General features: G+C 38.7%; 1 protein-coding gene across 2 annotated transcripts in view; it reads left to right on the forward strand.

Annotated features, from left to right (window-relative positions):
* Positions 1-15,140, forward strand: part of ctdp1 (CTD (carboxy-terminal domain, RNA polymerase II, polypeptide A) phosphatase, subunit 1) — an 87,368-nt gene that overhangs the window by 52,549 nt on the left and 19,679 nt on the right. Inside the window, exons 6-8 of one of the 2 annotated variants that reach the window (XM_063011554.1) lie at positions 4,494-4,584; positions 8,133-8,305; positions 11,260-11,937. In XM_063011554.1, coding sequence (XP_062867624.1) covers positions 4,494-4,584; positions 8,133-8,305; positions 11,260-11,937 — 942 coding nt within the window. The remainder of the gene's footprint in view (positions 1-4,493; positions 4,585-8,132; positions 8,306-11,259; positions 11,938-15,140) is intronic. The other variant, XM_063011564.1, reaches the window with a different exon arrangement.

The raw sequence follows: 15,140 nt of genomic DNA on the forward strand, positions 1-15,140 counted from the left end.
TTCAGGTGTTCTGTAAATAGGGTTTGATGAATGAGTAGGAAGTGGAAATATGACTAAAGGTTTAAGAATTAAATAATAGATTTTTTTGTATCGCTTTTATAAAATGTCCTTTTTTGATGTTTGTACAAAAAGCTTTAGGAAAAAAACAAACCCAAATCAGAAAAAGTTGGGACAGTATGGAAAATGCAAACAATTAAAAAAAAATAAAATAAAAAAAAAACACAGTTTCTTACATTTACTTTGCCTTTTATTTCATTGCAGACAGGATGAACCTGAGATTTTTCGTGTTTTGTCTGGTCAACTTCATTTCATTTATTAATAAACATCCATTCCTGTATTTTAGGCCTGCAACACATTCCAAAAAAGGTTTGGAAAAAAGGACAATAAAGCATTTACCACTTTGTAATGTTGTCATTCCTTTTCACCACACTTAAATGACGTTTTGGCATCAAGGATACCAAGTGATTAAGTGTTTCAGGTTTTATTTTGTCCCCTTCTTCCTTTAAACACGTCTTAAGATGGGCAACAGTACAGGGTCGTCATTGTCGCATTTTTCATTTCATAATTCTCCACCACTGATGTCAGTAACGCGTTACTCTAATCTGACCACATTTTTCAGTAACAAGTAATCTAACGAGTTACTATTTCCAATCCAGTAATCAGATTAAAGTTACTTATCCAAGTTACTGTGCGTTACTATTTTTGCAAATCAGGGAGTGACGTCTGGCCTATACGACAATTAAGTCAAGAGCTGCGTCCGAAATCGCATACTTACAGAGTATGTACTAGATTGGAGGAAGTATGCACTACTCGGCCGGTAAAGAAGTACATACTTTCAGTATAGAAGTATGCAGTATGCACGCAACACCGCTACGTACTACACGTGGGGACGTGATGACGTAATATCACCATAGTCACTGACTCATTACAAACCCCACTCGCCAAAATTTTTGATATTTATTGTCTTTTTGTTATTTATTTGTCTTAAAAAATTTTATTTTATTTATCTTACTTACACTTGTGAACAGAGGACTCCGTTTTCTGCTATCTTTCTTGTTTCTTATTCCGCTTCAATCGCCTACGCAGCTCCAGTTGCATTATGGCAGCTGCTGACTGTAACTAATAAAGTAACTTGTAATCTAACTTTTAAAATCAAGTAATCAATAAAGTAACTAAGTTACTTTTAAAATCAAGTAATCAATAAAGTAACTAAGTTACTTTTTAAAGGTAACTATGCCATCACTGTTCTCCACACATTCTCTATTGGGGACAGGTCAGGACTGCAGGCAGGCCAGTTCAGTACCTGTACCCTCGTTTTCCACAGCCATGTCTTTGTAACGTGTGCATCATAAGATAAGATAAGTTAATCCTTTATTAGTCCCTCAGTGGGGAACTTCACAGTGTTGCAGCAGCGATGGGATAGTAAAGCACACAGTACAAAAAGTAGACAATAAAAAGTACAATGTATAACAATAATAATAAAAAAGTCAGAAAAACTGAAAAAACTCTGAAAAAATATTCACAAATAATTACAAATAACAAATAATTGCACATGGGAAAAAATTATTGCACATTGTAATAGTTACACCTGGTTCAGGACTTTGTGGAAAATTGTTGCACATTGTTATGAATAATGAATAATTTAAAGTGTGTGTATGATCTGTCTGGAGCAGTGCTGGTTGTACAGTCTTACAGCAGCAGGAAGGAAGGACCTGCGATACCGCTCTTTCCCACATTTGGGGTGAAGCAGCCTGTCACTGAAGGAGCTGCCCAGTGCTGCCAGAGTCTCATGCATGGGGTGAGAGTCGTTCTCCAGCATGGATGCCAGCTTGGCTAACATCCTTCTGTCTCCCACCACCTGCACTGGGTCTAAGAGGCTCCCCAGGACAGAGCCGGCCCTCTTAATGAGTTTGTTCAGTCTCGTCCTGTCCGCTGTAGAGATGCTGCTGCCCCAGCATACCACTCCATAAAAGATGGCTGATGCCACCACTGTATCAAAAAAAGTCCTCAGGAGTACTCCCCGCACTCCAAATGACCTCAGTCTCCTGAGCAGGTAGAGTCTGCTCTGACCTTTTTTATAAAGTGCGTTAGTGTTAACTGACCAGTCCAGTCCAGTTTGTTGTTGAGGTGAACACCCAGGTACTTATAAGAGTCCACTTTCTTAATGTCCATTCCCTGGATGCTCACCGGTGGCAAGGTGGATCTGCACCTGCGGAAATCCACCACCAGTTCTTTGGTCTTCCCCAAGTTTAACTGGAGGTGGTTCTGCAGACACCAGTCCACAAAGTCCTGAATAAGTTCTCTGTACTCGCTGTCCTCGTCATTATTTATGAGTCCGACAATCGCTGAGTCATCAGAGAACTTCTGAAGGTGACAGTCCGGTGAGCTGTACATGAAGTCAGCCGTGTACAGGGTGAAGAGGAACGGTGCCAGGACCGTTCCCTGAGGGGCCCCTGTGCTGCTGACCACCATATCAGACACACAGTCCCGTGCCCTCACATACTGTGGTCGGTTGGTGAGGTAGTCCAGTATCCAGTTGGACAGGTGACTGTCCACTCCAACATGATCCAGTTTGTCCTTCAGGAGCCCCGGCTGTATGGTGTTAAAAGCGCTGGAGAAATCGAAGAAGGTGATTCTCACAGTGCTCCCAGGTTTCTCCAGGTGAGAAAGAGTTCTGTGTAAAAGATAGATGATGGCATCATCCACCCCAACGCCAGGCTGGTAGGCAAACTGAAGAGGGTCCATGGATGGGCTCACCAGAGGGCCAGCCTCTCCAGTGATTTCATCAAATGTGAAGTCAGTGCCACCGGTCTGTAGCTGTTGAGGTCCTTTGGGTGCTGCGTTTTCGGCACAGGTACCACACAAGATGTTTTCCACAGCTGTGGTACTCTTCCCAGCTTCAGACTCAGGTTGAACATGTGCTCGACTACCCCGCACAGCTGATCTGCACAAGACTTGAGGAGTCTGGCACTGATGCCATCTGGATCATGTGGTTTTGCATTGTCTTGTTGAAAAATGCATGGACGTCCCTGAAAAAGATGACTTCTTGAAGGCAGCATATGTTGCACTTAATGATCTTAATGTACATTTCTGCATTAATGCTGCCATCACAGAAGTGTAAATTACCTTTGTCTGTCATGGTTTAGGGTTGTGTCAGTGCCATTGGCAATGGTAATTCACACATCTGTGATGGCTGCATTAATGCAGGAAAAGTATATTATAGATTTTACAGCAATATATGTTGCCTTCTAGCAATATATCTTTTTCAGGGACGTCTATGTATTTTTAACAAAACCATACAAAATCACAGGCTGCACACATTACAAAGGCGTGGCTACAAAAGAAGAGGTACGGGTATTGGACTGAATTTTAAAACGAAAAACACAACGACATCCTCATACTGTTGCACACCTCAAGATGTGTTTGCAGAAAGAATAGGACAAAATAACATCTGAGACCGTTAATTGCTTGGTATTTTTTTTTCTCCTTACTATCCTAACTTTTTCTAATCTGGGGTTGTATCTATACACAAACTATTAAGGGCGAATGTATTGAGACACACCTCTTAATGATTGAATTTATGAGTTATCAGTTCCATTGTACAGCTGTAAAAATCAAGCACCTAGCCAAGCAGACTTCCTTTACAAACATTTGTGAAAGAATGGGTTGTTCTAAAGAGCTCGTTGAAATCAAGCATGATGCTCTAAGAAGATGCTGCCACTGCAGCAAGTTTTTTTTTTTCTCGTAAGTATTCCACAATCCACTGTGAGTGGTATAATTAAAAATTGAATGAATTATCTTACTCTCACACTGAAAAAAATACGGAAAACGAACCATTAATTAAATTACATTGTCAGGGAAAAATAAATAACAAAACGCAGGTTTTCTTTGGAATTTAGATTAGGGGACTAAGATGTCCATGGTAGAAGCTTGATTTTGTCTTCAATAAATTATTTTTATGTTGATTTGTACATTGTTTTGGATTATTGTCCTGGTGGGATTTTCAATGACCCGTTTAGTTTTTTCCTGAGGCAGACAGACAAAATGTATTTAACCATTTCAAAGCACCGCCAGTGAGACAGCTTGTTTATGCACAGACATGATGGGAATAAATTAATTTCACAAAACCCTGAAGTATTTAATTCACCTGTACTGTGAACTTGTGAGAGAAATATAGCATGCTAATGATGTGAAATTGGGATACCATATGTGCATTTTAGATATCGTTTACTAATCCCGGAATCCCTTGTGGCTTTGTAGCTCTTTAAAATGACTTGTTTGAGACAGAAACATTTCATGAACCCACTTCCTTTTTTTGTCAATGTATTTAATACACACACCCCCAACACACACATGCATACAGAACTCTAAATGTAAGCATTTTTAATTGTCAGGTTTATTCACTGATGATTTCAGCTAAAATGTATATAATAATTTATTAATTTCATTTAAGGGCATTATTTATTTATTTATTTTTTGTTATTTTATTAAAGGTTTTTTGGATCCAGAAAAGAAACTTTTTTCACACAGGATTCTTTCAAGAGATGAGTGCATTGACCCATTCTCTAAAACAGGAAATCTAAGGTAAGCAATTTATGTCAGTCCAAGTATTTTTTTCTATATTAATATAGTTTCCTATATTACATGTTAGCATGTCTTCTTAATGTAATGTTGTGATAGTTATATTTTTTTGCATGCACAGAATATGGGCATTTACTTTTTTCCAGTTAAATGTATTGTGCACTCTAAATTGTAAATCTTACAGACACAAAACTTATTGGATAGATTGAATATGTGGATTGTTATGTAAAGTTGATTTGTATCAAAAAGATAATTATTCGAAAACAAGCCTGCTTTTAGTCAAGCAGTTTACAGGATTTGACCGGCATACTGTTGTCCTCTCATCACAATACATTAACGGTGTATGCATGTCTTCTACTACTTCTACTGTTTAAAATTTGTCATGGATCTAATTAGAGCTGCAACTAACAATGAGTTTTTAAATCGATTAATCTAACAATTATTTTTCGGATTAATCTAATAACAAATGTATTAATTATTCTAAAGGGTTATCTAATTAAGAGTTCAATATTATAATATTATATTATAATATTATTATAATATGTTTCAATATTTTCTCTGATCTTCTCTTAACACAACATGCACTTCAGGGCATTATTCTGGAAATAAAAAGCCTGTGTTGAAAGGTATCTTTATTGTAATGTTAATGTCCCATAAAATTAAAGCAAGAGCTTGTAAAATTCAAGTAAGGAAACACAGTGCAATACATTTAACAACAACGATGTAAAGTTTTAGGATGAGTACCACCAGTCCATAAGCAAAGTAGCCCTAGATTATAACACTGTCACCACTATATTTGACTGTTGATATAATGTTCTTATGGTGGATTGCAGTGTTAGTTTTACATCAGATGATGTACAAGTGGGGCACCCCTAATTATTCTAAGACCTATCGCACCCATAAGGGCTTTCTCGGCACATCAGCGCCCACCTCCCCCACAGTCAACAAAAGTGATGCATGAGAGGCTCAGAATGGCATCAATTATCATTACAAGTCTCTATGACCTCGAACCTCCAACTTCTGCGCCATTGTGTATAGCATAGTCTCTGTCATGAAGGGCCAAAACAAGTGCAGCAAGATGGCCCAGAATATCATAGAAACAGGCCCAGCTAGTGAGACACATCATAAGAGCACCAGACTGCCTTGACCTCATTACTAAAGCAATACATCACTGGTTTGTAAAGACTAATCAAAAGCCTGAATATAGGTATGTTTCTATTCTGGACTGGATTAAGAACGTTCATTTTTTTCTGGGTTTTAAAAAAAATTTTATTTTAGGAACTATAAGTAGCCCTGGCATCTTGTGAATGAAGTAAACATGCTGGGTTGTAGTGCTTCGTAAGTTTCCTTAAATACAGAGCTAGACCAATAAAGTGCAGATGGAATAAAGATTTAGAGACAAAAAGTGATAATTAAATAATTTTGTTGAAATTGAATAAAAAAATTATGTCTGGTTAAGGAAGCTGTCTTATGTAGCTATAACTGCTCAACACACTCAAGGAAGTTTTCTTCAATAGAAATGAAATATTGTTGCAGACATTCCCACAATTGTGTTGTACAGATAGGTTCACCATTTTGCCCAGTTCATCTCAAACCAGCTTCATTGGGTTTAAGTCTGGCGAGCTGCTGAGCCCTACATCTGGTCTGTTCTGTATGTTACACATCATACATGTATGCTCTCAAGTCAAATTCCTTGAATGTGTAACATACAGTGGGGCCAAAAAGTATTTAGTCAGCCACTGATTTTGCAAGTTCTCCTACGTAGAAAGATGAGAGAGGTCTGTAATTTTCATCATAGGTACACTTCAACTATGAGAGACAAAATGAGAAAAAAATCCAGGAAATCACATTGTAGGATTTTTAAAGAATTTATTTGTAAATTATGGTGGAAAATAAGTATTTGGTCACCCACAAACGAGCAAGATTTCTGGCTCTCACAGACCTGTAACTTCTTCTTTAAGAAGCTCTTCTGTCCTCCACTCGTTACCTGTATTAATGGCACCTGTTTGACCTCGTTATCTGTATAAAAGACACCTGTCCACAGCCTCAAACAGTCAGACTCCAAACTCAACCATGGCCAAGACCAAAGAGCTGTCGAAGGACACCAGGAAGAAAATTGTAGACCTGCACCAGGCTGGGAAGAGTGAATCTACAATAGGCAAGCAGGTTGGTGTGAATAAATCAACTGTGGGAGCAATTGTAAGAAAATGGAAGACATACAAGACCATTGATAATCTCCCTCGATCTGGGGCCCCACGCAAGATCTCATCCCGTGGGGTCAAAATGATCATGAGAACGGTGAGCAAAAATCCCAGAACTACATGGAGGGACCTGATGAATGACCTGCAGAGAGCTGGGACCAAAGTAACATAGGCTACCATCAGTAACACACTACGCCGAGAGGGACTCAAATCCTGCAGTGCCAGGTGTGTCCCCCTGCTTAAGCCAGTACATGTCCAGGCCCATCTGAAGTTTGCCAGAGAGCATATGGATGATCCAGAAGAGGATTGGGAGAATATCATGTGGTCAGATGAAACCAAAATGGAACTTTTTGGTAAAAACTCAACTCGTCATGTTTGGAGGAAGAAGAATGCTGAGTTGCATCCCAAGAACACCATACCTACTGTGAAGCATGGGGGTGGAAACATCATGCTTTGGGGCTGTTTTTCTGCAAAGGGGACAGGACGACTGATCCGTGTTAAGGGAAGAATGAACGGGGCCATGTATCGTAAGATTTTAAGCTAAAACCTCCTTCCATCAGTGAGAGCATTGAAGATGGAACGTGGCTGGGTCTTCCAGCATGACAATGATCCCAAACACACCGCGCGGGCAACGAAGGAGTGGCTCCGTAAAAAGCATTTCAAGGTCCTGGAGTTGGCCTAGCCAGTCTCCAGACCTCAACCCCATAGAAAATTTGTGGGAGGAGTTGAAAGTCCGTGTTGCCCAGCGACAGCCCCAAAACATCACTGCTCTAGAGGAGATCTGCATGGAGGAATGGGCCAAAATACCAGCTACAGTGTGTGCAAACCTGGTGAAGACTTACAGGAAACGTTTGACCTCTGTAATTGCCAACAAAGGTTATGTTACAAAGTATTGAGTTGAACTTTTGTTATTGACTAAATACTTATTTTCCACCATAATTTACAAAAAATTCTTTAAAAATCCTACAATGTGATTTCCTGAATTTTTTTTTCTCATTTTGTCTCTCATAGTTGAAGTGTATCTATGATGAAAATTACAGACCTCTCTCATCTTTCTAAGTAGGAGAACTTGCACAATCAGTGGCTGACTAAATACTTTTTGGCCCCACTGTACTTGGCGAAATAAAGTGAGTCTGATTCTGAATACACATTAAACATGCTTACATTAAAACAACTTACCCTTTAAATCACAATGTATTGTTTACCATTATTTGCCATGAACTGATGCAAATCACTTAACCACACAAAACGTCAATTGCAAGACAAAAGACAAAAACAGTAATACCCAGGAGGTCCAGTTAACGTTTAAGTCACTAATGTGTTGTTGTACTCTGTTGGGATTCATTGTAGAAATTTGTTTCCTTGTGGTGATTCCATGGTGTGCATCATTGACGATAGAGAAGATGTTTGGAAGTTTGCTCCTAACCTTGTAACAGTGAAAAAATATGTCTACTTCAAGGGAACAGGTGACATTAATGCCCCACCTGGATCACCAGAGGTGCAAATGGCCAAAAAAACTACAGGTAATTTTATCATTTTTGTTTTTTTATGTGATTGCAATATAGTAGAACATATGGATAATCATTAGGTTTTCATATTAATGGTAACAGAACTAATCAGCAGCAGCTATACCCTCTGTCTGGTCAAGGCACTGGCAGGAGCACCTGCATAGTACTATGAACATACAGTTGAGCTCATAAGTTTACATACCCTGGCAGAATTTGTGATTTTGTGGCCATTTTTCAGAGAATATGAATGATAATACAAAAACCTTTCTTTTAGTCATGGTTAATGGTTGGGTGAAGCCATTTATTATCAAACAATTGTGTTTGCCCTTTTTAAATCATAATGACAACAGAAACTACCCTAATGACCCTGGTCAAAAGTTGACATACCCTGGAAGTTTTGGCATGATAACATACACACAAGTTGACACACACAGGTTTAAATGGCTACTAAAGGTAACCATCCTCACCTGTGATCTGTTTGCTTGTAATTAGTGTGTGTGTATAAAAAGTCAGTTTCTGGGCTCCTGACAGACCCCTGCATGTTTCATCCAGTGCTGCCACTGACGTTGTTGGATTACGAGCCATGGGGAAAGCAAAATAATTATCAAAGGATCTGCGGGAGAAGATAGTTGAACATTATAAAACAGGAAAAGGATATAAAAATGTATCCAAGGAATTGAGAATGCCAATCAATAGTGTTCGAACTCTAATTAAGAAGTGGAAAATGAAGGATTCTGTTGAAACCAAGCCAGTGTCAGGTAGACCAACAAAAATTTCAGTGACAACTGCCAGGAAAATTGTTTGGGATGCAAAGAAAAACCCACAAATAACGTCAGCTGACATACAGGACTCTCTGAAAAGAAGTGGTGTGGCTGTTTCAAGATGCACAATAAAGAGGCACTTGAAGAAAAATGGGCTGCATGGTCGAGTCGCCAGAAGAAAGCCATTACTAGGCCAATGCCACAAAGCATCCCGCTTACAGTATGCCTAGAAGCTGCGCATGGGACGCACTTGGACATTCCAACATGACAGTGATCCAAAACACAAGGCCAAGTCGACCTATCATTGGCTACAGCAGAAAAAAAGTGAAGGTTCTGGAGTGGCCATCTCAGTCTCCTGACCTCAATATCATTGAGCCACTTTGGGGAGTTCTCAAACATGCAGTTCATCCAAGAAGAATGGGCAGCTTAACCATCTGAGAAAATAAAGTGCCTCATCCACAACTACCACAAAATACTTCAAGCTGTCACTGATGTTAAAGGAGGCAATACACAGTATTAAGAACTATAAGAACTTAAGAACAATACACAGTATGTAAACTTTTGATCAGGGTTTTGGGTAGTTTCTGTTTTCATTATAATTTAAAAAGGGCAAACACAATTGTTTGATAATAAATGGCTTCACCCAACCACTAACCATGAATAATAGAAAAGTTTTTGTATTATCATTCATATTCTCTGAAAAATGGCCAAAGAATCACAAATTCTGCCAGGGTATGTAAACTTATGAGCACAACTGTAGCATTATTCGCCATACTTGTTAAAAATCTCCCTGTAGTCATCTGCCGCTGTCCAGTGAAAAGAAGTGACTGAATGGTTTACACATGTCACAGAAGAAATTTTTAGAGATGTCTCAAAGATCGGAATCGGGGCCGATCAAGGCATTTTTTAACTGATTGGTATCGGCTTTACTAAGGCCGATCCTAAGCCCGATCCTTTGTTTTACGTCAGCATGTCCGCTGTGTGGAAATACTTTGAATTGGAAAGTGAAACAAGTCCAACAGCGAAGTGTAATGTCTGCAATGCGAGCATTTCATGAGGCGGTAGGAGCAGAGCTGCATTCATTACTGTAGAATTTTACTATTTATATGGTGTGTGAGTCAAGGATCACACCGGTTTACAAAACAATAACTTTTAATCTGAGTATGAAAACTTCAGGACCATAACAGACAGCTTTTACGAGTTTACGTGTTACAAGACTGAATGACATCTCAGTATCAAGCACTCTGATTGGCTTAGTTATGTAACCGATCGTCGTAGTGAGGCACTTGCTTAATAAAGACATAAATACACGGTATATTCACAAATTGTTGGGAGCATAACACTTTATTAACTTCTTCTGTTACGGTTCCGAATAGCGGACAGCTAGAGTCATCGCGTTAGCCAAGCACGCTATTACATGCACTATGAAAGCCCCAAAGGGTCAAAACACACTCACTAAGCGGGGAAACGTCCATCAAACCATTGTCACAATACAACCACAGAAAGGTTTGTTACAGTTACAACACGCATACAAGTACGGTGGCTCATAAGAAACAAGCCAGATATCATTTAACCAAACGATCTACAAATACTACCAATTTGATACGGCACCTAAAAACTAAACATTTAGCCGAATACAGCGAGTTTATTATTATATGATGAAAAGCGGCTGTCCGCTAACACGACAGAGATGCTGATTTTCCTCAAAAAGAACCTTCACTTCACTAGAGTGTTCTGGTTTTACTACTACAATTCTGCACTAAGTTTGTTTACTTTTATTTTGTAAAAATAAAAGAACATTAAGCAATAGCTTGGATGCAGGCAATTTTTTTTCCTACAGCACTGCAGAGCTATTCAGTTGTTAAACATATATATTGGATAAATTTGAATAACTGTAATGTACTTGAAGTGTGCACTGTGTGAACAGTATTCACTAGTGCACTAGTTCTTATCTAGACAATATTTAGAAAATACAAGTATCGGTTTGAGACTCGGTATCGGATCGGGATCAAAATTAATGATCGGGATCGGGAACAAAAGAACATGATCGGGACATTCCTAGAAATTTTAATTTGTTAAAGTTCTCATTTCATTTTTTACATGTTTTGTTTTCTTTACTTTTATATATGTATGCTAAAGGATCATATAAATGCTAGAGGATCAGTACTAGTATTTTTATATTTAAGCTTTTGTGCTCTTTTGGTGCAGGTAACTTTTCTAGCCAACCTGTAGAGAGCTCAGACTCATCCAAAACATTGGGACACGACGAGAAGCACAGTTCTGGTAAACCAGGATTTCAAGCTATTGAAAATGAAGAACAGCTCTCAAAAACTAGAACGCTCAAACAAACAAAATTAGATAAGCACGACTGCAGTATAAAATCAGTTGAAGGAAATGAAACAGAAGAAGCTCTGTTTAATAAAAAGGAGAGTCTTTCTGACCTTGATAACAGCTGTGCTGACAAGAAAGAAGCAGAGACTGAGTCTCAAAATAGTGAAAATTCAGGTGTCAATATGGGGGAGGAGTCTTTAGATCACAGTATGGTTGATGAGGAAGAGGAAAATGACACTGACCAGGATGATCATTTAATTTACCTTGAAGAGATCTTGACACGTATTCACAAAGAATATTTTTTGCGCTACGAGTCCTACATCCAAGGGGAATGTACTGAGGTGCCAGACATTCGAAAAATTGTCCCGGAGTTAAAGAGCAAGACCTTGTCAGGCACCACCATTGTGTTCAGTGGTTTATACCCCACAAACTATCCCATGGAGCGAACACGAGAGAGTTACCATGCCAAGACACTGGGTGCCATTATTGGTAAGAGTCTGGTCCTGGATGCCAAAGATCCCTCCTGCACCACCCATCTTATTGCTGCACGTGCAGGTGAGTTACACACCCTTTATAATACTGGTAGTTAGATTCATTTATTTTTCTGTAAAAGGTTAGAATATAAGTTTTTAGAGCATGGCCCTTTTTTACCACAGCACTTGGTTTTTTTTCTCTCTTTTTTAAATACATACTTTTTTAAATACATTTCATAAAGTAAAGAATGTCATTAACAGTTAAATGTCAAAGCAACAAAAGCAACAAATCAAATTGTTGTATTTAAAAGTTAGGGCCAAATTACATGTTTACAAGCAATCTATACAAAACATTCTGCGTCAGTCTAAGATAATCCTTTATTAGTCCCACAGTGGGGAAATTCACAATATAGAAAATAAGTTCATAAATGACAACTTTTTTCTTTAAATGTTATTTATGTAAATCTATTATTCATTTGGGTGGTTAGATGCTTTTCACAAAAAATCAGTACATTCTGAATGAAAACAAAACTTTTGAAATAGCTCGCACACTTTATTGAAAATTATTGGAAAAAAAGCCTTTGCTTATGCCATTATTTCCATTTTGAAGTAAAAAAAAAAACGTAGTTCACTGCAGTGTTTACTTTTTACTTAACTAAATATGCAATTTATTGACATATTTTGGTGTGTGCATGTGTGTGTATGTGTATATACAGTGGTGTTCAAAAAAATAGCAGTGATTTAAAAAAAAAAAAAGTGAATAAAGCGCAAAATCATAATAATAACTTTTATTTCCATTAATGCAAATGCACTGAAAATACTACACTTTCAATTCTAAATCAAAACATTAACAAAATGTAGCCCGTTTGTGTCAATCCTTTACAGAAAGTTAAGAAAAATGAATATTAGGCTGTTCAAAAAAATAGCAATGCCAGCATTTTTCTTTAAAAACTCAAAAAATGTATGTATAAATTGAAAAAAATGTTTCACTTTACTTTAAATTACTGAACTAATAATTTAGTGGCATAACAATTGTTTCCGAGATCTGTGTTGCATGGAGTCGACCAACTTCTGGCACCTCTGAACAGGTATTCCAGTCCAGGATGATTAGACTACATTCCACAGTTCTTCTGCATTTTTGGGTTTTGCCTCAAAAAACGCATTTCAGATATCAGCCCACAAGTTCTCTATGGGATTGAGGTCAGGGGATTGGCTGGCCACTCTATTACCTCAATCTTGTTTGTCTGTAACCAAGATGTTTTGGGTCATTGTCATGTTGAAACACTCATTTTAAGGACATTTCTTCTTCGACATAGGGCAACATGATCTGCTCAAGTATTCTGATATATTTAAACTGATCCATGATCCCTCGTCTGTGATAAATAGACGTAACACCATGGTATGAAAAACATCCCCATATCATCATTTTGTACCACCATGCTTTACTGTCTTCACAGTGTACTTCGGCTTGAATTCAGTGTTCGAGGGTCGTCTGACATACTGTCTACAGCCACTAGACCCAAAAAGAACAATTTTGCTTTCATCAGTTCACAAAATGTTGAGCCATTTCTCTTTGGACCAGTCAATGTTTTCCTTGGCAAATGTTAACCCATTCAGGACATGTCTTTTTCTTAACAACGGGACAGTGCAAGTTCTTGCTGGTAAATTGGCGTCACTTAATCATCTTCCGTACTCACTGGTAACTCCAGATGTTCCTTGATCTTTCTGGAGGTGATCACTGGCTGAGCCTTTGCTATTTTGGCTATTCTTCAATCCATTTGAACAGTAGTTCCACGCTTCCTTCCGCGTCTTTCAGGTTTTGGTTTTCACTTTAAGGCATTTGAGATTATTTTAGATGAGCAGCCCATAATTTGCTGCTCTTCACTGTATGTTTTTTCCCTCTACAATCAACTTTTTAATCAAAGTACGCTGTTCATGAGAACAATGTCTGGAACAACCCATTTTACCCAGTATTTCAAAAGGAAATGCGCTATGACGAACCTGTGCAACATTTGCTACCCTCCTACCTTAAATAAGGGCCAAAATTGACACCCATTCTTCTGCAGAAGGAATGACTTCACCAATTGAACTTCTCAATGCTATTATTTTGAACAACCCCCTTTCAATCAATGCTTCGATTACTCAGAATGAGCGGCATGCATGTCCTAATTGTTTGTGGTCTTGTAGCCCATTCCAGCCTTGTGCAGGTCTACAATCTTGTCCCTTTGATAGCTCTTTGGTCTTGCCCATGGTGGTCGAGAGATTTGAGCGGAAGAAACTGAATCTGTGACAGGAGTCTTTTATACAGGGACAGGACTAATTTGTGTGCCTCATGGGCACATAACTGGTCTGTGGGGGTCAGAATTCTTGCTGGTTAGTAGGGGATCAAATACTTATTTCCCTTAATTAAATACAAATTAATTTATAACTTTTATTTAATTTTTTTTTTCTGGATTTTTTGTTGATATTCTGTCTCTCTCTGTTAAAATAAACCTTCCATAAATATTATAGACTGTTCAAGTCTTTGTAAGGGGGTAAACTTACAAAATCAGCAGGGGATCAAATACTTATTTCCCCCACTGTATGTAACTTAGAGTAGTCAGTGTACAACTTATATAGCAGTGTAGATTTACTGTCTTCTGAAAATAACTCAACACACAGCCATTAATGTCTAAATGGCTGGCAACATAAGTGAGTACACCCCACAGTGAACATGTCCAAATTGTGCCCAAAGTGTCAATATTTTGTGTGACCACCATTATTATCCAGCACTGCCTTAACCCTCCTGGGCATGGAATTCACCAGAGCTGCACAGGTTGCTACTGGAATCCTCTTCCACTCCTCCATGATGACATCATGGAGCTGGTGGATGTTAGACACCTTGAACTCCTCCACCTTCCACTTGAGGATGCGCCACAGGTGCTCAATTGGGTTTAGTCCATCACCTTTACTTTCAGCTTCCTCAGCAAGGCAGTTGTCATCTTGGAGGTTGTGTTTGGGGTCGTTATCCTGTTGGAAAACTGCCATGAGGCCCAGTTTTCAAAGGGAGGGGATCATGCTCACAGTACATGTTGGAATTCATGTTTCCCTCAATGAACTGCAGCTCCCCAGTGCCAGCAACACTCATGCAGCCCAAGACCATGATGCTACCACCACCATGCTTGACTGTAGGCAAGATACAGTTGTCTTGGTACTTCTCACCAGGGCGCCGCCACACATGCTGGACACCATCTGAGCCAAACAAGTTTATCTTGGTCTCGTCAGACCACGGGGCATTCCAGTAAT

Source organism: Trichomycterus rosablanca, chromosome 2, assembly GCF_030014385.1.
Source record: "Trichomycterus rosablanca isolate fTriRos1 chromosome 2, fTriRos1.hap1, whole genome shotgun sequence".
NCBI lineage: Eukaryota > Metazoa > Chordata > Actinopteri > Siluriformes > Trichomycteridae > Trichomycterus > Trichomycterus rosablanca.